Source organism: Colossoma macropomum, unplaced genomic scaffold, assembly GCF_904425465.1.
Source record: "Colossoma macropomum unplaced genomic scaffold, Colossoma_macropomum, whole genome shotgun sequence".
Taxonomy (NCBI): Eukaryota; Metazoa; Chordata; class Actinopteri; order Characiformes; family Serrasalmidae; genus Colossoma; species Colossoma macropomum.
The window spans coordinates 22,322,371-22,346,161 of NW_023494788.1; the positions used below are offsets into that span (position 1 = coordinate 22,322,371).

The window sequence follows — 23,791 nt, forward strand, 5'->3', positions numbered from 1 at the left end:
ATTTTTTTTTTTTAAATAATAATTTTTTTTAAAACACCCATCCCTGCTTCTGACACGAAACATGCCTTATGTTTGTGTTAAGAGGAAAAATCAAGTCAAACAAAACATTTGTTTAAATACTTTTACAGAGAGCAGCTGTGGTAGCAGGAAGCCTTACCCTCTGAGAGGAAGTGGCCAGAACGGTGTGGAGGGTGGTGTACTCTGGTGGGCTGCAGGGCAGGCCATCATCCTCCGACAGAGTCCCGGCATCCTCACCCTTCCTTGCGGAGACTGCTGCCGGCGGAGAGCCCAGCCGGATAGCCTGCTTCAGCTGCAGCTGTGGAGCAAAACATTAACTCTATGAAGGCATCGATCTTCTGCCTGATTTGTATAGACCAGGGGTCTTTAATTAAAATTCAATAAGGAACATCATAAAGTCTAACTTGCATCATGATTCAGTGGCATGAACAGTAGACTGAAGTAGCCTAGTACGTATATCAACACCTTATGTAGTCAACAACTGAATGTCAAATCAAATAAAGTAAATTCAGTCATATTTCAACAACGTTTATTGTCAGTTTTCTCTTTTCAGAGCACACCATGTGAAATAACTTCCCTCGGACTCACTTTCTCCTCCGACTGCCTGTAGAGTCTGCAGCCGGCCCCCTCACCTTCTCGCCTCGTCCCTCCCGTGTGCGAGTCACTCTCTCAGGGTCTCAGTGCTCATCGTAATGCACAGATCTGATTGGCTGAGTAGCGTCACGTGTCATATTTACAACACATGCGATGTTTCCCGGCCGCTAAAGCCGTACTGTAAAAGCTAGACAAGCTTCGCCGATTAAAATAGGACCACCCCGTCGAAATTAAATAATTCTTCATGGTTTATCGGTTATAGGTCCAGGTTCACATAGGACAGCGTTTGGGTCCGGACTTGGACCACGGTCCGCCTATTAGTGACCTCTGGTATAGACCATTCTACCACATTAGTTCAACCTGCGGTCCCACAATTAATATTCAGACCAGTTTTTACAAGAATCATTTTATAATCCATTTAAACCCAAGGCATTCACTGAGACACTGAGTCATTCACAAAACACAAAGATTTAGTCCATAGGCGGAGCCTTGTTTTAGCCACGCCCCTGTATTTTAGAGCAGGAATTGAGACTGCATCCCTGTCCCTGATGGCCACATAGTGGGCAGTTAAAACCCATTGTTTTGAAGTAAATGTGTCCCAAAGTCTGAAAGTCAGTGTGTAACATTAAGAATTGTCACTACTGAAACACGTATTTTCTTAAATTAGTAAACTTTTTTGTGTTTTAATGAAAATATTTTATGTGTACAGCTGTTCAAAGCTGTGTTTGTCAGTCAGTGTTTCTAAATTATGCTCAAAACTGGCTAAAATGGCCACTACAGAACGGTCACTACCGAAACATTTGGTAAAGTTTCAGTAGTGTTATGATTGTTTTAGTAGTAACAAATGGAAATGTTCAATCATTTGTTTTAATAAAATAAATATAATTAAAGTATAGGGTCATACAAAGCAAAACGATTTTACTCTAAACTCCAAGTCAGTTAAAAGTCTGAAATGTGTTCTCAACTCTTCATTTTCATTCAATTCATCGACCCATAGACCAATGTGTTTTTCTATTCACTGTAAATATAAGCTTGCAGATCCCCCCAAATATATAACGTTTTTATTAACAAAAATTAACTAAACATAAATAAATTGATGAATAAATGAATGAATGAAAGACAAGGTTTCATTACAGTGGTGCAATAATCTTAGAGTTAAAAAGCTTAAGGATCAAAAGTAACAAATCCAATTCTCACATATACCAGACACCACCTTCCCATTTGACCCTTTGAAGTGATCATAAATGCTTGATTACACATGCTATGCAATAAATATCCTCAGCTGTACAGTAACTATCACTGTGATATAAATTTCAGACCAAATTCCACCATAAAAAGACCTCCACAGTCACATTTAGCTCATGCCAGCAGACACTGTGGAGACGGAGACATTAGTTTAAGTAGGCTTATAAATCATGATGTAGTCTATACAAAAAAAATCTATCAGAGAAACTAAAATCCTTTATCCAAAAAAGTGATATGTTTAATGATACAGATGCTAAATTACTCTGACAAATGTCTTCAGATCGTTCTTTAGTCTGTTTTGGTCTCTTTCTGATCGGTCACCTTGAATACACTCTCCTCTGTCCGAATTGGGCTACATGCAAGATGTCAAAACCACACACATCAAGCTTGTGTCTAGAGGCTTATGTACAGGCTTGCTAATTTTATACCAAGGCCCAATGGAGTGCCAAGTCTAATACTGATTAAAGTGAAGAGGATTGCAGAGGAGATACACACCCTGGACACATCTGAGCCCATTCTGTCAGCTACATGAGAACGACCACTCACAGGACTTAGTTAGGACACTAACTGTTTATAGGTAAACAAACATAAATCTCTCAGGTGGAAAATCCTATGAAGTATAATGCAGAAAAAGTAAGCATATGCACTTAGAAAGTTCTATAATACCTGCAGAGATTTGACTTTCCCGTGTATGCTGTCCTGAGAGGCTCCGAGAGCTTCATTAGTCTCAGAAGAGGGCGAATCGGAGGCGAAGACGCTGTCATGCGACAAAGCTTTGTTCCCCATGTTGATCTTGGACCTATGAAAAGAAAGACTGTTTAAATGGTCTGTATCAAGGGAAATCAACATTCCCTCACTGTCTTTGAAATAAAAGAGTTTGATATAATATGTAAATGTAAACATCTATACAGTCTAAATAAACTAAGCAGGAAAAACTACTCATTTCACATTCCATTTATGTATATATGCTTTTTATAGGCTCTTTAAAGTACTTAGATGTTTGGGGTGATACTGAGGTATATAAACCGTTAAAGGGCCTGCATCTTATATTTTTATTGTATTTTATTTGTTCTGTGAAATCTACTTATGATGTCTGTGTGGGTTTATAATCCAAAACCAATCATACTTCATTTTTTTTCATGACCATTTTTAAACTTCTCTTTGACCTTTGCAATTAATCAGGTAAATTTTTTGTTACTGTGCCTTTAAAACTGATATATGTAAATGAGCTCTTTTCTGATTGGCTGTCCTGCATTTTACCACTTTCAAAAAGCATTCCAGGCAAAAACATTACTTATGACTTCAATGTAAATGGGTAAGATGCTGTAGGTTAAACAGGCAGATGCACTTTGTGTAAATGTGTAGGTTTGTGGCATCACAAAAACAAAGAACTTAAGCTGTTTTAGCAGCTTAGTTTTCATATATGAACTGTTTGGACAGGGGAGTGAACGATATGTTATAACTCTGACAATGTATACATGTGGTTTTCCATTATATTGGCCCTTTAAATTTGTAAAATACAAGTGTACGGGTTGGAGTGCAGCCTAAACGGCCGAGTATAAATGTATGCTTTTGGACTTTAAATGAAAAAAAAAGAATATTTGCATTTCAAAATATAATCACATTTAACTAGATTTTCCATATTCTTTCATAAACTTAAAAAAACTCTATGAAAAAGTGTAATTATACTTCATAAATGTACTATATTTTGTTTGCACAGTCAATGGCTTTTTGGCCTAATACATATCTGGCCTCGTGTCCTTCCCCATCCCCCAGCCCAGAGTGGTTTCCTCGGATTGCAAAGCACTCCGCTCTGACCCTCTCACATAGAAAAACAGTGTGTTTATTATACAGCTGATCATGCCAGCGGGAGAGCGTTGGCTAATTCCCTGCTGTACATCTGAACTCAGCACAAAAATGTGCCTTACATGGAGCTGGAAGCCTCTCGAAAGTGGCAGTGCAGTTGAGTCTACCCTACTCTGCTGTGCTGTGGTGCAAAAGCTTCAAGCTCTTGACTAATGCATGCACTGATAACCTACGGAGATGCTGTTTTTGTATGTTTAGCTGTTACTGATGATGCAGCAGAAACATGGCTTTAATGTTTGCATGTGCAGGTTAAGCTATAACTTGAGTAAATACTGCATTCCTCAAATAACAGAACACAACTCACTCCAGGATTCCTCAGTTTCAGCTATAGAGACCCACTGATCTTTGCACTGTTAACTGTCTTTATTTTGTGGATTAGTACAGTTATATCTGAGAAAATATATCTCAGAGGCTACATCTAACATTCACTCGTATTTTAGCTTTTTCTTGAAGTCTGTTTATGACATTCTTGTGTATTTACACTCCAAAATCAGTTCTATTTCACTTTTACATGACTATGACCAAACCACTCTACATCCCTTAGAACTAAACAGGCTGTTTCCGGACAGATTTAAGTAAATGACCTCTTTCCCTGCCCTGTCCCTGTATGGCATCTCACTTAGTAAGTAATCTGGGCTGAAACACTTAATATGACTTCAGCATGATGGGCGGTGCTAAACTGCTGTGGGCTTAAGTGGCAGATGCAGATGTATAAAAATTTTTGGCACCCCTTGTCGACTTGTCAAATTACCTCTCTCTCTCTCTCTCTCTCTCTCTCTCTCTCTCTCTCTCTCTCTCTCTCTCTCTCTCTCTCTCTCTCTCTCTCTCTCTCTATATATATATATATATATATATATATATATATATATTGTTGGAAGAAAACCTCGTATCTCCAAAATAGTAACTTTACAGGAGAAGGAATTTTCGGCCACTTCTTTTGGTCCATTCAACATGAAATTCACACTCAATGTAAAGGACAACATATATATACACACACACATACATATATACACATATATATATATATATATATATATGCATATGAAAAGTATGAAAGTCCGATATGTAGAGTTTTACCTCATCATCGGCCCAGTGAGCTAATTCTAACACATTACTTGGCACCACACAGAGTGGTACAATACAACAATGCAGAGACAACTGGTTTTAAAAATCATCCTCCTACCCAGAGTCACTGTCTTTCTCAGTGTGCACAGGGGGTCGGCTCAGGAGTGTTAACATCATCACTGGACTGACTGGACTTCAACCCACTCTCCCCCACAGGAGCTGCAGCCTCCTTCCTCTTCTTCTTCGCAAAGAAGTTCTTGAATGTCTGGAATTTGGACTTCTTTTTCCCTGGTGGGTAAAAATACATGCAGTTTTATTTAAGGCATTTAGACCACAATGCTGCAGGAATTTAAATGAGAACTCAGGCTGCAGGATTGATTGACATATTTGTATCCAATACTGAAAAGCAAATACCACCTGACAACAGCGTCAACATTTTGTCAATTGTCCAATGTAAACAATGAAACACTATACTGGACTCAGTTCCATGTGGTGGTCTGAGACTCAAAGAATTCAAATAAATAAAATCAGTTCTTCTGACATTAGTAACAGAATAAAAGGTCTTTTACCGAAGTGAAGGACCAAAGTGGGCCTTTTTAAAGGGGAATTCCACTGATTTCCCAAAACTCCTGCATAATTCAAGTTAAGATATAAACAAAGTTTTTCAGAGTACTGTGATGTAAAATGCTATAGAGAAACTTATCAGATTTCAGATCTCTTTGTAGCAGCGGTGATGGGAACCAGGGGTTGCAATGTCTACAATGCACATTACATACATACATTTTATTTACTATCCAAAACAATTTTAGATGTAGTAATACTACAATAGTGGAAAAATCGGGGGAACAAAATGTTTTTGCACACTATTTTGGTAACTTTCAGAGGCATTAAACTCTTCAGACATCTGGTTCCCATCACCACCACTGCAATCAATTCAGACTTGGAAAGTTTCTCTAGAATGGACCATTTCACCTCAAACCACTCTGAATGACTTCGTTTACATCTTAACCATTTAATTATTGCAGAATTTCCCTTTAAACTGACAATTTGTATTCAACTTTTCACATTCTCATCATAATAACACTCCCATACTGCAGGTTTAAGAACCTCTATCATTGACAAACCTTGATTCATTCCCTCCTGGGAGCATAGAATGCTAATCTAACATCAGTTGCTAATAAAGCCAGGGTTGTTTTGTTCCTTTCAGCAGCTGTAAAAGCATCCCAGTGGTTCAGCTAACATTAGCACCCCTGTGGAAATTCTCAGTACCATGGTTTTACAGCCTTTTACCTTCATTAAAGAACCCTGTGGAGGTTTAAAACTGCAATAGTCTCCTGAGAACTGGCCAGTGCTACATTTCTTGTGATAAAGTGAGCTGGCTGACCGGTTGTGTGGTAAGTCTCTTAGCACTGGGAGTTCTTGATTCCATATTAAAGAGTTATTTGGTTTGCTGTGGTTTTCTTTCAGGTTATTGTATTCCTAACCACAGTCCTCCTGGTGGGAGCATTAAAATGGCACGAGACGCAAATGGAACTCGAACTTTAAGTGTTTTTACCAGGTCAAAGCTTAAATTTCTCATTAAGTACTGCGCAAAATCAGAGACCACACTTTCGGCTGTTTAATTTCCAGCCAAAACAGCCATTAAAGCTGCACTATGTAATTTTTTTATTAAAATTGAAAGAAGTAGCATTAGTGAGTCATTCGAGAATATAACGTTAAAATATGGTGTGACCTGCACAGCCTGATATAACAGTTCATAAGTCAGAGGTGTTGGGTTGGATTTTGAGTTTTTTTGGTCCACATCATACGTCTTCATGTATTAATGTCACATCCACAGACTCAAAGAAGGTCCAGCTCGATGTTTAGGTCTCAAACGCAAAATAACATCACGCTGATGAAGATATGATGACAACAGAAATTCACTCACTTCAGAAAACATGTACTTCACCAAGTTTTAACTGAGTTCTCTTTGAATACGCTTTCAAAGCGCTCACAATTATCAGATTCATCCACTTGGGGAAGGGGTCCAAACACAACCCATGTTACACAATATTCTGTGGGTTACACAGAATGTTGTGTGGGTCCTTCCCTAACCACCATTTCACTCACTCACTTTGTCAGTATTGTTATATCATATTACTGCTATGGACAATAACACTTTAACACTAAGTCACTTTAAATAACAATACCACTGAGTCACTTAAGTCACTTTAAAATGTATATATTATTTACAGATTATGCCTTATCCTTTGTTTAATATAAACATATTTGTACATAGCAGAGTTTTTTTCCTCCTTACACAGGTCCCTCCTGTCTCTATATTTGTGTATATTTAATATATACTATATATAATATAATATATATTGAATATTTCAGTTTCAGTATTTTCTTGCATTTTTATTTTTACTTTGTTTACCTTCTGTAGAGTGATTACCTGAGCCTCGCCACAAGCATTTCAATGCATGAATGTCTTGACATGTTGTGCAAATGACAAATAAACTTGAAACTTCTTCTGCATGCTGCTTGCAATTACATTTTCAATACATTTCCACCAGACAGGTCACCAAATCCCCAAAACTTACAAAGTGCCCTTTTAAGTAAAACATATTCAAATTTCAGCGTCATAAAAAAGCAGTGAACATACATTTATCATATAATTACACAGAAACTGAAGCTCTGTGATGTGGAGTAAGGTTTTCTGGGCTGGTTCATAATTTATAAATGTTTGTACTCGGATCGTGAGAAGCAGAAAATGCAACCAAAGATTTGTTTGAAAAGCTGAAAGCAAGTCTCCTGCAAAAATGGATGCTGTAATAAATACTGAACAAAAAGCTGTTATATTTTGTTGCTCAGGCCTCTGTGTAATTTTCCGTTAAACATACGGTTTTATGCTTTTTTCCCTGGATGTTCTGAATGGAAATCAAATAAATGAAAGGGTGGTCTATTTTATTTGCACAGTGCTATATATTAAACATCCCTTAGAGATGAGCTAACGAGATATTTCTGGGCCATTAACAATAATCGATAATTATCCCTTTGTTGAGGCCAATAATGAAACCAAAAGCTCCCTCTTTTTTTACTTTTCATCATTTTAAAACAAGTTCACACTATTAGCCTTATATGAAACGCAGCAAGCATAAGAAAATGATATTTACAAAAAGACAAATGTTTAAAAAGGAATTAATGTGATCAATAAACATTTATTTGCTCAGATAAACACTAACATTGGGATAAATACAAATAACATTCAAGCAAAAAATAGTGATTTGACATGTGTCAATGTTTTAACCATTTCCAAACCTCTAAGGCCAGGATTGTTTGTGTTAATACCGGGTTTGGTTCATCAGTCGTTCTATATGTTAAAACAAATTGTTTGTTTGCATTTATTCTAATGTTATACAGTGTTTTTTTTCAAGCAAAACACCAAAATAAATAGTTTTAAATTGTGTTCCTAGGTGCCTTAGACCTTTACATTGCAAAAAAATAGTAAATTCATCTTAAATATAGTCGATATATCCAATATTTCGTCTGCTAAGGTTGTTCTAAGTTTATTTTAAGACTATTTAACTTATTTTCAAACATTTTTTTCTATGTTTTTTTTTTTCCTAAGTCATTTTAGTACAAAAAATATCTCACTATATTGGCAGATACTTGACAAGATACTATTTTTTGCAGTGTACACAATATTTATTGTACATTGTATTGCATATTATAGAATTATTGTGGAGGTCACCTTGATAATCAAATGTAGTATAACTCTAATACTGCACTAACAATAATAATTACATCTAAAATTTATCAGCGAATAATATATCACCTGCCAATATACTGTGAAGTCCTTCTATCCGTCCATCTATCTGGAAGCAATTCTTGCTTTATCTGCTTCCTCATTTCTACATAATGTAGCATGTGCATTATTTAGCCGGTCATTTACATCATTATCCGAAAACAATGTGCTATTAATAATAAAGGTTTTGAAAGGGCAAATCTAATGTAAAAGGTCAGTCCTATTCTACTGAAATAGAGCCAGTGGCAGCTGAGAAAGCACTGCCCAGTACACAATCATGGGATGAAGACCTTTACCAGCTGGGCGAGTCTTTCATTTACTGAACACTTGGGCATGCAGCCTAATTAGGGCTTGCCGTGTGGTGGTAAGGGCCATACTTAGACGCTAGACATCTCACTGCGACTCTAAACAACAGCCCACATCCAATTACACACCTGGACTACAACTTAATTGCAGTTTACAACCCAGGACAGCCACTTACGTTTCAGAGTCCTTCAGAGTAGCTCTTTAAGAATTAATAGAATTGCAGGGCCAAAAACCTCAAGACAACCTGATCATGAGTTGTTGTCATTGGGTTATGAGTACAGCTGAGTCTATATAATGTAATTTCGCAGCGTATTATTGTATCGTATTGCATTGTACCGTAAGTGGCATGTTAGCTTGGGGCTAACATATTAGCTTGTGGCTAGAACATTAGATTGGGACACTATAAATGCAGTGTAACAATACATAAAAATCTAAATTTAATTTGATACGATGCAGCGACATTTCAATACGACTTTATTTTTTGATATAGTAAAAATAAGAAGTACCTTGTGTTCATATGTGACTGTTTTTACCGTGCACATATTTTCAGTTACAGGTTGTAATTATGCACATATCATTAAGTTTGAAATGAATTTTAATAATAAGGTCACAATTCAATTAAATTTTTGTTATTTAATGTATTTAAAATGTTAAAATTACAATTTTACAGAGCAACTACACATACTGGTGTAGTTCAGCAACGTTTTATTTTGTTATGTCAAAATTGAATCTAATTGAGACACCACTGTCTAATATAATTTAATTGTTACAGCCCTACTATTTTCAGACACTAATATCGATTTTTTTGTTTTTTTTTAAGGCTAAACAACACAAAATTGACTTAATTGCACAACAACAAACCATACACAGACTTCTAAAAGGAAAATTCCCGAAGAGTTTCTTTGAAAAACATAAATAGGAAGTCTTTAAAAATGAGTGTGCACCACTTTCTCTTTTACTGTAAGAGAGAACAGTAGGACCTTACAGCCCCAGGTTGCCAGGCTTTACTATTCAAAATATGAACTTACACCAACCCATATGAAAGATGACTCTGTAATATCTCTTAGGCCTCCTGCTGCTCTGACATTTCTACTGAGCTACAGAGCAGAGATCTCAATAAAGTCATACATTGTGCTCAAATTTGCCAAAATAACAGCACTCATCTTTATCTGCAACTAAACTCTCGTCTCTCCTTTATCTCTAGTGCAGGGGTGCACATCTCCAGTCCTGGAGGGTCCAGCACAGTTTGGAGGTTTCCCCCTAAAAGACTGGCAATTAACAGATGAATGTAATCACGTGTATTGGAGCAGGTAAATCACCAAACTGTGCTGGACACTGGCCCTCCAGGACCGAAGTTGTGCACACCTGCTCTAGTGCGTCTTGGTCTCCTTATATTATAATGCCATGTCCGCAAAGATTTTCAGGAGAATCACCATTAAGTCTCCTGAGCCATCAAAGAGCAACATGTGAGCAATAAAAAATTTCCTCTGGGATTCTAATCTTAGAGATGGCACCATTCCGATATGCAGTATCAGTGCTGAGCCAAACCGAGGAAAGAAAGAATACATTTACACTGATTCTGTAACGAATCTAATCTGAAATATCACAAACTTGCTGGTAACGTGAAGCAGAATGAGAAAGCGGTGCCATCGCTTTCTAATTTCCGTCTGTGGTTGAGACGTCAGTATCTATCTAATGGGGCTCTTCTTGTTTTGCTATCCTGTCCCTCTTTCTCTCTCTTTGTCTCTGCCTCTCTCTCCTGTCTTAGGGAGAATCACATGTCGCAGTCGTGTTGGCAGAGTGTGCAGTCTCCAGCTGCGGACTGTCTAACGGGAGTAAACAAACACACAGAGCACTCTATGTATTGCTCTCCCGTCCTCCATGCTCAATCATCTGATTACTCTACAATGAATACTATATATGGCCTTCTGAGAACAGCCAGAGTGAACACAGATATCCATTCAGTCTAAGAGGGATGAGGAGCTGTTCATGCTCCTATGTGCTCGAGTGTTGGCTCAGGAATGCATGATAGTTGTGTCTTGCTATAAACTCTGGTGAATGCTTCAGTGGGTCAGCACGAAGTCACTGACAGCAGGACACTACAAATGTTCAAATCTTAATAGTAGTGATGTACTCAAGACCATTAGAGAGATGACCTGGGACAAACAGAGTCGAAGTCAAGTCAGGAGTGTTAACTGCAGGCAGGTCGCAACCCCCCTTTCAGTGCACTGTCTGAAAGTATTTCCAGAGTGCACAGAAAAATTCCAGACTGCTGGCTGCTCCTTACACTTACAAGGAATAGCCCATTTTAACATAGGCTATATGGTAACACTACGTTTCCTGCAGTGCATAAACTAGAAAAATTAACATGCTTTCTTGTCAGAAACTTGCAAATTAACTCTGTTGTTTTTATTGTGTGTCAGTTTTGGATATGGTTTGGTAGTCCTTGGTATAGTTTGGTAGTTTTTAGTATGGTTTGGTAGTTTGTGGTATGGCTTGGTAGTTCTTGGCATGATTTGTATGTTGTGTGGTATGGTTTGGTTGTTCTTGGTATGGTTCAGTTGTGGTATGGTTTGGGAGTTCTTGATATGATTTGATAGTTCTTGCAATGATTTGGTTGTGGTATGATTTGATAGTTCTTGATATGGTTTGATAGTTCTTGATATGGTTTGACTGTTCTTGGTTTGATTTGGTTGTTTGTGGCATGGTTTGGTCAAGGTAAGGTTTGATAGTTCTTGGTATGGTTTGGTTTTGGTATGATTTGATAGTTCTTGGTGTGGTTTGGTTTTGGTACGATTTGATAGTTCTTGGTATGGTTTGATAGTTCTTGGTATGGTTTGGTTTTGGTATGATTTGATAGTTCTTGGTGTGGTTTGGTTTTGGTACGATTTGATAGTTCTTGGTGTGGTTTGATAGTTCTTGGTATGGTTTGGTTTTGGTATGATTTGATAGTTCTTGGCGTGGTTTGGTAGTTCTTGGTATGATTTGGTTTTGGTATGTTCTTGGTGTGGTTTGATAGTTCTTGGTATGGTTTGGTTGTGGTATGGTTTGACTGTTCTTGGTATGATTAGGTTGTTTGTGGTATGGTTTGGTCGTAGTATGGTTTGATAGTTTTTGGTATGGTTTGATAGTTCTTGGTGTGGTTTAGTAGTTCTTGGTATGATTTGGTTGTGGTATGATTTGATAGTTCTTAATATGGTTTGATTGTTTTTGGTATGGTTTGGTAGTTCTTGATATAGTTTGATAGTTCTTGGTATAGTTTAGTTATTATATGGTTTGACAGTTCTTGGTATGGTTTAGTAATTTTCGGTATGGTTTGGTCGTTTGTGGTAAGATTCAGTATTTTTTGGTATGGCTTGATAGTTTCTTGGATCCTTTGGCAGTCTGTTTACAGGCTATAATTTGCTTCTTGTTAAAATGATAAAATGGCTTAAGCTTAATTATATGATGACATACTTAAAGGCTATAGTTATTGCAGTTATGCATTATCTTTTTTGTTTTTTAAGTGATCCAATCACAACATAAAAAATCTTTTAAGCCCCTGTTAACGATTCATTAGGAAGAGTGTTCTGTGTGTGGAAGGCTGCTCCTTCAGGTGGTCACACAGGATTAAGCTGCTGGCCTATTGCCAAGCACACCTCCGCTATTGACCAACTCTTGATCTTAACGGACTTGTTGCTCTGCTTTAGACCTCCAATCCGATAGAAGGGATTATCCTCCTCGTCTGAGCAACCTACTCCGCGAGGAAATGGCTAATCTACTTCTCCACACAAACTCCTCTGGATGTGATGGGACTTCCTCCTTCCCACACTGTGGTGGGTGGGGAGGGTGGGGGCAGGTCAAGTGTGGGCCAGCAGAAAGCCCGTTCGTATGGGAGAGGGAAAAAAAATGTTGGCTTTGTCTCTTTGCAACTTGACTTGCTGCCAGTGAGAACAAGCATCGTGTGCATGCTCCCAGAGGCTGACTCAATCTAATCCTCCATTTATAATTGATGCGTTCATGCTTTAGCTAAGTGGATTTGGTGTAAGTAAATGAAGTCAAGGGGGGCAAGATGAAAACTAACGATATGAGTCATCCGAAACATCCATTCACTCCCTATTTTGGTGCTATGCACTGCATATTTTTGAGCTTTCGCTGCTTTTAGACGTTGTGGTTTGACTTGGCATTTGGCTGAGGATCGTTGACTAAACTGTACCACGCAGAGTGGCTCCAGGACTAGGACTGAATAGCGTAAAAGGATTCCTTAAATATCCTGTATGTGGACCCTTTGGAACTACCTAGTTTTCTGCACTAACCAGTCAAAAAATGTGATCTGTTTTTCATCTAAGTCACAAGTATAGACAAACACGATGTGCTAAAACTAATAAGACACAAACAATTATAATCTTTCATGTCTTTCTTGTGCACATCAACTGAACATTTACAGTGCTGGTGGAAAAAATAAGTGAACCCTTAAATTTAATAACTTATCAAACCTCTTTTGGCAGCGATAACCTCAAGCATAAGCTTACTGAAGAGAAATACTGGACTATTCTTCCTTATAGAGCTGCTTCAGCTCAGCTATATTCTTCAGAAGTCTGGGGTCAACGGCTCTCTTGAGGTCATTCCAAGCATCTGTACTCTGTTAAGGTCTGGCCTCTGACTGAGCCACTCCAAAAGGCAGATTATTTTTTTTTTATGCCATTCTATAGTAGATTTACTTTGTTGTTTAGCGTCATTGTCCTGATGCATCAAGCAGCTTCAACAAAGCTTCTGCCAGTGGTCAGCCACCCTAACATGATCCTGTAGGATGCCTTGAAAAACTTGGGAATTGAAGTTTCCCTCCATGATGGCAATTGGTACAAGACTAGAGGCAGCAAAGTAGCCCTAAATCATGATGCATGTTGAGTGGTTTTTATGAGTCAAAGTAGCTCTAACCAGTAATTCCAATCTCAATTCATTGATATGACTCCAGGTTTGCTAACCACTGACCGCAATTAGCTTTTGCTGAAGTCATTAGCCTAGGGGTTCTCACACTTCTTCCAACCTACACCGTGAAGGTTTCCATGACGTATTCAATTTGGACAAGAATAAAACGTTATTTTTTGGTGTTCTTAGTTCAAACAGCTTGTATTTGTTCTTTATTGTGATTTAGATGATGACCAGACCACATTCTAAGACGTCTTCATACATAAACATAAGTAATTCCACAGACTTCCCATGCTTTACTGTGGGGTAGATATACCAGTGAAAGATTACTTCAGTTAAATGCAAATGTAGCTAACAATGAATGATGTTCATGGAAAATGGTTAGCATGATCTCATTTGCCTGAGTGGCCCTCATTAGCTTTCATCCATTACTATCATCATTGGTGTTCCTGGGTGAAGGAAGCCTTTTAGAGGCACACTACGGACAGAATTACCTGGACACTCCTCTGCTGCATCCGATGGCTCATGGGCTGCGGTGGCGTCTGCAGATCCTGAGGCCATGATGCCGCAATCACTGCTGGGAAGCAAAGAAAGATGAAACAACATTAATCATTGGGGGACAGACACAGTACAAAGAGGTCACTCGCTACAAAGCCTTTTTAAGACTGGACTAATACAGGAGCTCAGGGACGGTGGACACACAAAGACTCAAGCTCTGTTCACACTGGATTAGTTTCGTCTAAATTTAATAACATAACCTACTAATGGACAAGCTATTCATAGCTGTATGCTAATACATTAGTCACAATACCATACAATACAGTCAAAATGTTCTGCATTTTTCATGGTCAGGAAAAAAGCAGAAAACTAAGACACCTCAATAACAAAAGCCTAAACCCCTCGCCTTTATTAGAGCTTCATTAAAGAAACTCTGTTATTTTGGGAAATTTGAAAGAATATATATTTTTCCACATCTACAAAGTTCAGTCTTAGAGGTTTGTTACATCTTTTGCCTCTGACAATCCAAGTAAACCTCAACACACTCAGTGAGCTCTTTTTGTCTATTTTCTTTTCTCAGTAATGGTTTTTGGACAGCTACCAATCCGTTTACGCTCACGGCGTTAAGCTGTGTCCTTAAAGTTTTTTTCCCACATCTGAAGAGTGGAGCTTGATTTTCTCCTGTTTTTCCAAGATTAAAGCTGCAAGTAATGTTTATCTGATGGTGACTATTTTGGTGGTCTACCAGGTCTTGCGCAGTCGAGTCCAATTTCCCAGTTTCCTTATGCAAGTGGATTCTCTGAGACTGAATTTCCTCAAAAATATCATGTGAAAAACGAACAACTTGTGCTTAATGGCAGTTTTGATTGGTAATTAAATACATGAAGGGTGCTCTCTGATTTTACACACTACTGTAGCTCTAAACATTGCCTTTATATGGCACCAGGCTATTCATCATACTTTTTGCTCATGTATCTGCCCCATTAAATAAATAAATAAGCAAACAAACAAACAAAACTGAGTGCACTGCCTGCTACACATAACACTGATGTGTAAATTCAGGCATAGACCTTTCAATCCAGGATTTGATGAAATTACACAGATAGTTCTTCCTCTAAGAGTCAACTGGTCAAATCCCAACAAATAATATAAATCAATAATAATAACTTTAATGCTAAAACACATATTTCTTGTAGTCTTTATCATCTGTATGCTAATACAAAACAGATTATACTCACAGCTAAATAGCTTGGCATTAGAAAACAGCCTCTCTCATGACGAGGGAGACAGTTTAAGCCTGCCCTTATGTCATGTGTTGACTGCCCATTACAAGGGTTTGACTACACCCATGGCAGAGGCTTAACAACACCCCAGTTTTGGCACAGCACACAGCGCTGATAAGCAGATGCTGCCTCTTGCAGATTACACTGCTGAAACCCGGCCTCTCCAACTCATCCATATTATCAGCACCCCAGCACTGCTGACCTAAAACAGATCTCAGACCAGCTGAGCCCCTTATGTATATCCTGACCTTAATGAGGAAAACTGGGAGTGGGTGTGGAGGGGCTTATGCTAGATCATCTCCCTGTCGAGTTGTGCCAGCCCACCATGAGGAAGCTGTCAGCGGTGCCCGTGACAGGCCGCTATAGTTCCAGACCTGAGGAGAGGCTAAACAGGATGTGGAGGCAATTTGCAGCACCGCCTGACATGCACAGGCAGTTAGGCCCCTTAGCAAGGATGATTCCAACGCAATTAGGCCTGGATATATGACTTCCTGACCAGTTTGCCTCAGAGTTGATGGGAAGTAATGGGGGAAACGGCTTTATTTCTAGAATTATGCCATGTATCTACAGTACTGTGCAAGGGTCAGACATCACCCTTTATTTATTTAATTTCCAGCCAAAATACCAGCAAGTTATTCATTTTTAAGGACGTTTCTGCATAGATAAGATATAACATAAACCACTCTTACACAGAAAGCCGAAAGCAGGAGATTCTAAAACTGGGGCTCGTTACAAGCAGACCTGGTGGATCACCGAAACTGTTACTATCAAACAAACAGTACTTAAAGCTTTTATCTTCGAGAAACAGAAGAAAATAAAAATCCATTCTTGCTTTGGATTTTAAAAAATCCACAAGCATTTCTGTCCATCCTGCCACTGAAAAAGGAACAGAGTAAAAAGAAATTAAAAAAAAAAAAACTGCTTGTGTTCTCAGAGCAATAGAGTGACCACATCAGAGTCCAGAACTCTGTGTCACTGGATGTGTTTGGGATTATTTGAATGGGGAGAGGCAGAAAATACAAGCAACTTCTAAGACTGAACTTTAAAGGTGTGGAAAAATATCCCTGCAGATTTCATTGAAAAACTGAAAGCAAGAAAAAGAATGGAACCAAATACTTGATTTCATGTTTAAAATTAAAAATCAACGTACATTTTCGGTTAAAAGCAACATGGTCCAAAAAATACTTTACTAATAATTTACTTTTAAAATAATTTACTCTTAATGGAAGTTAATGTAAAGAAATTTTATTCCAAGCCATCTTGAAGCATTTCTGTTGGTCCATTCATAAACTTTTCACACACTGCGAAGTGAAAGCTGCTTTGCTCAAATGATGGAGAAAAAAACATCAATAAAATATAGATGCTTATTGCTTTTTGGACAGCAACACTGTTTTCTGTCATTTTATTTCTGAAAATAAGTCATCTGTACTTAATGGCCATTTTGGCTTTAAATTTTCTTAACTTTTTATGTACATTAATGTTTTTTCCCGCAAGTAATTTTTGACCACTTCTATTTGTCTATTCACCATGTAATGTTCACACTGTGTAAAAGGCAGACAGCATCTTCAAACGGTGCAAGTAATGAATGTTAAAAAGACAATGAGATGTTAAAAAGACAATGACAACCAAATATGACAAACAAAACTACTGAAATAAGTCTCTCACACCTTTGCTGAGCAAACAAAAACACATTTCCAGCTATTGTGACCAACATACTGACACACACTACCCATCTATCTTCTTCGCCAAGCCTCTTCCTCACTCTTCTCCAACCCCCCCATCCTCTCCTAACAGGAAATCCACTCCAGGCACCCACGTCCTGTGTGGAATGACATACCACCATCACAGTAACCCAACATTTAAACTCAAGAGGACCTATTGTTTCAGTTACTATCACTGCTGCTTCAACAAGCTCTGCTCACATTTAAAGCACTGGTTGCTGCTTCAATATTGTTTCAATTCAGGAGATAAAGAGACAATATGCAATATGCATATCGCTGCTGTCGGAAGAAAACCTCGCATCTCCATTTTTGTCATTTTTCTGTTTTTGACATAGTTTGAAAATAGCTAGCTCTTCACATTGTGTGTAAATTTCATGATGAATGGACCAAAAGAAACGGTCCAAAATGACTTGGAAAAAAGTCCGGTTCCATTGACTTACATTTAAAGGTGAAGTAGGTTTTTTCTTCTCCTGTAAAGTTACCATTTTGGAGATACAAGTTTTTCCTCCGACAACAGCAACATGTAATTTCAATATCATTCAATGTTTTTAATACAATAAATCAATTTTGTTGCAGACAAATGTTTAAAATTGTTTCTAATGCTCCTTCACCAGTTACAGTTAATTACAGAAAGCGGCAAAGCTATGAAAAATTACAAAATTTTAGATCCAGAATATCTAGAATCAAGTATCCAGAATACTAAACAAAGCTAACGCTGAGCTTTAAAACGGAGAAAGTTGTAGAACATTATGAATAAAGTTATAACAACATTAATATACTTAGAATTATATTTCAAAAGTGGTAATCAAATTTAAAAGAAGAAAACCTATCAAAATGACTACAAACAGAGAATAAAAATATATGGTTTACCATTTTATACATTCTGATTGACCTCAAAGATAAATAAATAAATAAAAACAGGTAAATCTACAAGGCCTGTGTATAAAATTACAAAAATTACAGGGGAATTCCACAGATTACTTTATTGTTTAAGTGCACACAGTGTCATTCAAAGTGGTTTGATGTGAAATGCTTCATTCTAGAGAAACATGCCAATTCAGAATTATTCACAGTGGTGGCGAAAGGAACCAGAAGGCTGAAGTGTTTAATGACCCTAAAAGGTACCTCACATCAAGTTATTGTGGAGTTAATCAGTGGATTTCCCATTTAATATTTCAAGTGATTCCAAACTTGTGAATGGTAGTGTAATACAATTCAAATATCATCACCTGTCTCTACAGAAGATATAATGCATCTTGGTCCAAAGTCCACAAGTAAAGCCTCTAAAGTACTGTAAATTATGTTAGTATTTCACTGATGCCAAAGAATGCTGCACACGATATTTATTAACTACTTAAACCAGTTGACTGATAATCCATATTCAGAGACAGATGTCTCCAAAACGATGAATAGAAGCTATTGTAAAACTAAGCAGGGTTGGCTTTAAAAACCAGTGGTGGACAGTAACGAAGTAAATGTAATTCGTTACTGTACTTAAGAAGTTTTTTGTGTATCTTTACTTTACTGAAGTTTTTCCATTTTGGGTGACTTTTTACTTTCACTCCACTACACTTCAAAGTTAAATATCTTACTTTTTACTTCACTACGTTATGCAAAATCTGTCCTTTTGGCTTATGTGTGTATAAAAACGTTACATATCAAAACGAAAGAAGCGCAAAGCAAGCACACCAATCAGGGTACAGTGCCTGGGTAATAGACCACAATACAGAAATACGTACTCATATGCAGTTGTGACTGACGTGTCTTTTTTCTGAATTTATACAAACACTATTTTATTTTATAGTAAATTTATTTTGGCTAGTTTATGTTTATGAACAGAGACCTACAGATGCAGTTTAGCAAAGGAAAACTCATTTGTGAACCTGTGATTAAATCAAGTTTTTATTAAACGTGAACTTGTTTACATTTAAACTAGTTTTTATTTAAACTAAGTTGCAAATAAATCTTAAAACTGAAACTTTGCTTGTTTGCAAATTTATTTCAGAGCCACTCAGTTCTACCTGATGGAAACTGTTTGCCCTCAGTGTTTTGTGCTTATGATAATTTTAATAGACATCAGCGTCACTAATTAATGACATTCTATTAAAATATTGGTTTACCAAGAGAGACACTGGAGTATTTTCACCTAAAATGAGTTAATGAAGCAAAAGTCTAATTACAAAAATGATAATAGAACATCAGACTCATAATTAATCTTTTAGTACTTTTACTTTCGATACTTAAGTACATTTAAAAGTAAATACTTTTGTACTTTTACTCAAGTGGAGGTCTAAAGGGAGGAACTTCTACATTTACTGGAGTAATATTTTACCTTGGGTATCTCTACTTTAACTCAAGTACATGATTTGTGTACTTCGTCCACGACTGTTAAAAACAAACGGACGCTCTCTGAGGCTGCGATATGATACATCTGCTATCACGCTGGCACGCCTCAAGTTCCCTCCATGTGTTTATCTGCCAAATGTATGCCGGCCAATATGTGAGTCTGAGTCAGCAGCAGCAGCGAGTTTCACTCTGTTCCACTCCCCTTAAGCAAATAGAGTTATCAGACATGCTGTCTTTAGGAACGAGCAAGTGTTAAAGCAGTGGATTCATATGGACTTTATGCAGATAAGAGGGCCTTTTACAATAGAGCACTGTTTCTCTGTCTCCCTGATCTGAACAATTTAGTGTCTTTCACACTCTGGAAAACATAACTGATTCTACTCATCAGCTCATTCTCGATTCCTTCACGAGGGCTGCACAACACATGCACAATATTTGAAAACCTCGTTATCTCCATTTTTCTGTTTTTGACATAGTTTGAAAATGCCGGTAGCTCTTCACATTGTGTGTAAATTTCGTGATGAATGGACCAAAAGAAACGGCCCAAAATTACTTGGAAAAAAAGTCTGGTTCCATTGACTTACATTAAAAGTGAAGTAGGTTTTTTCTTCTCCTGTAAAGTTACCATTTTGGAGATACAAGTTTTTCCTCCGACAACAGCGACATGTAATTTCAATATCATTCAATGCTTTTAATACAATAAATCAATTTTGTTGCAGACAAATGTATAAAATTGTTTCTAATGCTCCTTCACCAGTTACAGTTAATTACAGAAAGCGGCAAAGCTATGAAAAATTACAAAATTTTAGATCCAGAATATCCAGAATCAAGTATCCAGACTACTAAACAAAGCTAACGCTGAGCTTTAAAACGGAGAAAGTTGTAGAACATTATGAATAAAGTTATAACAACAATAATATACTTATAATTATATTTCAAAAGTGGTAATCAAATTTAAAAGAAGAAAACCTATCAAAATGACTACAAACAGAGAATAAAAATATATGGTTTATCATTTCGTTTATCACAGTTTACATTGTGTGACAATTTCACGATGAATGGACCAACAGAAGCGCTCCAATTAAAACGTGTTTATATTAACTCACATTAAAAGTTAACATTTTTTCCCTCTCCTGTAAAGTCAGTTTGGAAATATGTGTTATTCTTTGGACAGCAACAGTATCATTTATTATCCAATATCACTATAATGGCCTTTGCAATACTAATATCACAGAACCTTGCAAATGTGCAAAGTAAATAAGGCCTTTAACCAATCACAATGATTTAGCTGTAAGTTGTGAGCATCCTAGCCAATCACAGTTCCAGTGGAGTGTTTCTGTGGGGTTTTGATCATCATGGATGTAAATGATTAACTGATTAACCATTTACCAACAATTAAACAATTTTTAGACCAATGCTATTGTGTTATAAAAACTTTAGTTATCTATTTTATTTTCAATAAACAGTTTATGTATTTAAATAGGAGGGTTTACTCTTTCAGTAGAGCAATGTTTATAAACTGTATGCATGAGGGTGCAACAATCTTGACTTCTGACTGGTTCATGTACCAAAAATATCATAATTTGTGTTTTCATAACCATTTCCCAGCCTATCTTTATCCCTTAAAATTAAAGAGGCTGTTTTATTACTGCATATTTATGACTGATTTATGTAAATGACTTCTGCTCTTCCTGGCTGAACTGTATGGTGCTTCATTCAAAAAAGAATCGGAGCTGAAACACTCCTTATAACTTCAGCATAAATGGGCGGGACTAAACTGCTGTAGGCTGAATAGGCAGACATGTAAAACTGTTGGTTTCTGTGACATCACAATAACAGTGAATTCAAAATGGACTGTTTTTGTTTTAGCACAGTTAACATATATAGAACGTATGCACTGAGGAGTGAACGGTACATTGGCTCAGCCAATCAGCTTATAGATCTGGATGTTGCTGTTTTCCTAATTCATGGTTTTTCAGCCACTCGGGCTGCTTCGCGGCCCACTTGTGGTCCTTGGACACATACTGAGGGGGGCCAGTGGTCCATAGCGGGTCTGTGATGGCACTCTGACATAAAAATCAGTAAAAAAAGAACTGACTAGACAATAAAAAACAGTTAACAACATTAATAGAAGCCCAAAATAACAATGCACAAAGGCCCTTTGCCTCTAGAAACACCTGACCTTTCAGTTGTCCACTCGCACCAATAATCTACGTATATTTTATGTTCATTGATAAACGTCACATACTGCAAGGATAGGCACCCAAACATCACTGTGTTGAACATTTCCCAAAAATGGAATTTTTACACACACATTTTTCAGCAGAAACATTTAGTTTTGTTTTCTTGTGGCCCTTCATGCCTTCTAGTGATAAACAGGTGGGCCTTGAGGTGGAAAAGGTTGCGAACCCCTGTCCTAATTTCCAACTATTATATTTTGATAAGTTGTTCGCATCTCCAGCGTGTCCAATCTTAGTCCTTAAACGAATTATCAGGTGACCTCCTGCTTCGTTGGAGTAAAACCTGCAGCCACACCGGCCCTTTGCGGATAAGACTGGACACCCTGATTTAGTCCAACAAATAGAAATGATTCATGATTCAAATGAAAGTATCATCAGTGCATTTTAAATGTATTGCAAGGCGTATCACGATCAGAATATTCAGCAAAATAATCGCAATACTGGTATTTTGTCAGTATCGTGCAGCCCTAATGTTACAGCAATGGGACTCCAGAAAACTGGACTGGGAAACATTATGCTACTATTTTCAGTTTGATTTAAGTCCAGCCGAAACGAAAGCTGAACATCTCGAAGGCCTCCAAGTTTTAAACAGAATCCATCTGGCTTTCACCTTAACCAGCCTGACGAACATTACCAAACAAAAAACACCAGCCAAGCCAAATCATATTTCACAATTTTCGCAATGATGTTTTTCTTCAGCGCTTTTCTCCCATGATACTCCAATTTTAATCAAGTCGATGCAGTTTACATAAGGAGGCCTTTCGAGTGAGTGGGAACATTCCACTGTGTTTGTCAGAGCACAACTGCACATTGACTCATCACATGGGAGCAGATAGGAGCCTCTCTAGACTACCGCTGTCTTCACAATCGACTCTCCAGCCTGATAAGGAGAGGATAGAAACCGTCCTTTCTCGCTGATCAGACAGCACTTCTGCAGCTTCGCATTTTATAATTAGGGTTTGGGAGGAAAGGAAAGTGCGCCGAGACCAGAACAAAAGGGCAACTTTTACCCCCAACTATCAGATAGGGGGGGATGTTCATTTCCTGTGTCCGTCCCAGAGGAAATGCTCACAATGTCTGCTTCACAGATTCACAGAGGGGTGACTCACAGATGGCTAATGTTGTCACATGAAAGGACGAGATGGCAATGAACTATCAGCGTTAACACACGTCTACAGCACGACACCAAACATGGACATACCGCTGATGAGGAGCTTATTCAAAAACTGTAAAAGGGGAGAAAAAAACAGAGATAAGAATCAATACACTGTTATGGTTTTCCTGCTCATATATGTTCTCTAGGTAGCAATTACTTCAAATAAGGACATGGTCATTTTGTGCGTCATGCAGGAAATCAGAGCCAACCACCAAGCTAATATATATTTATATCTATTCAAACAATTGTATGCAAAAGTTTGGGCATCCCTGGTCAAATTATGTGTTGTTGATTTCCTTTACATAGGATGACATAAGTTATCACAGAAAACACATCTGCACTTTTTAATGCATGGTGTTTATTTGCTGACATTAAATGTGGCCTGTGCAAATGTTATAGCACATTTTATATTTCATATTTTATTTTTCTAATATGTTAAACTCAGCAAATAAATAGAAATGCATTAAAATTGGCAGAAAATGCCACATTTTAATTCTGCGTAGAGGATGTGTCAACTTAAAACCATCAAAATATGTCATTTGACTGGAGTGTTCAAACATGTATGTATACATTATACAGTCCTTATGGCCAAACAAAGCAGTCTGACAGATGCAAACATTTTCAAAGTAGTAACAAACTTTATTTGGATGTAACAGATAAACACCTGGAGTAATCAGCACTTTACTTGAACGATCCACTGAAGACGCTCTGCAGACACTTTTTAACATGCATTCCACTACTGTATAAATTGCATCTAT

At 37.5% G+C, this 23,791-nt stretch overlaps 1 protein-coding gene across 1 annotated transcript in view; it reads right to left on the reverse strand.

Annotated features, from left to right (window-relative positions):
- Window positions 1-23,791, reverse strand: part of zgc:66433 (uncharacterized protein LOC321250 homolog) — a 56,170-nt gene that overhangs the window by 25,428 nt on the left and 6,951 nt on the right. The window contains 5 exon segments of the mRNA XM_036568858.1: window positions 158-316; window positions 2,524-2,656; window positions 4,907-4,929; window positions 4,931-5,076; window positions 14,284-14,366. Of these exon segments, the coding sequence (XP_036424751.1) occupies window positions 158-316; window positions 2,524-2,656; window positions 4,907-4,929; window positions 4,931-5,076; window positions 14,284-14,366 (544 nt within the window).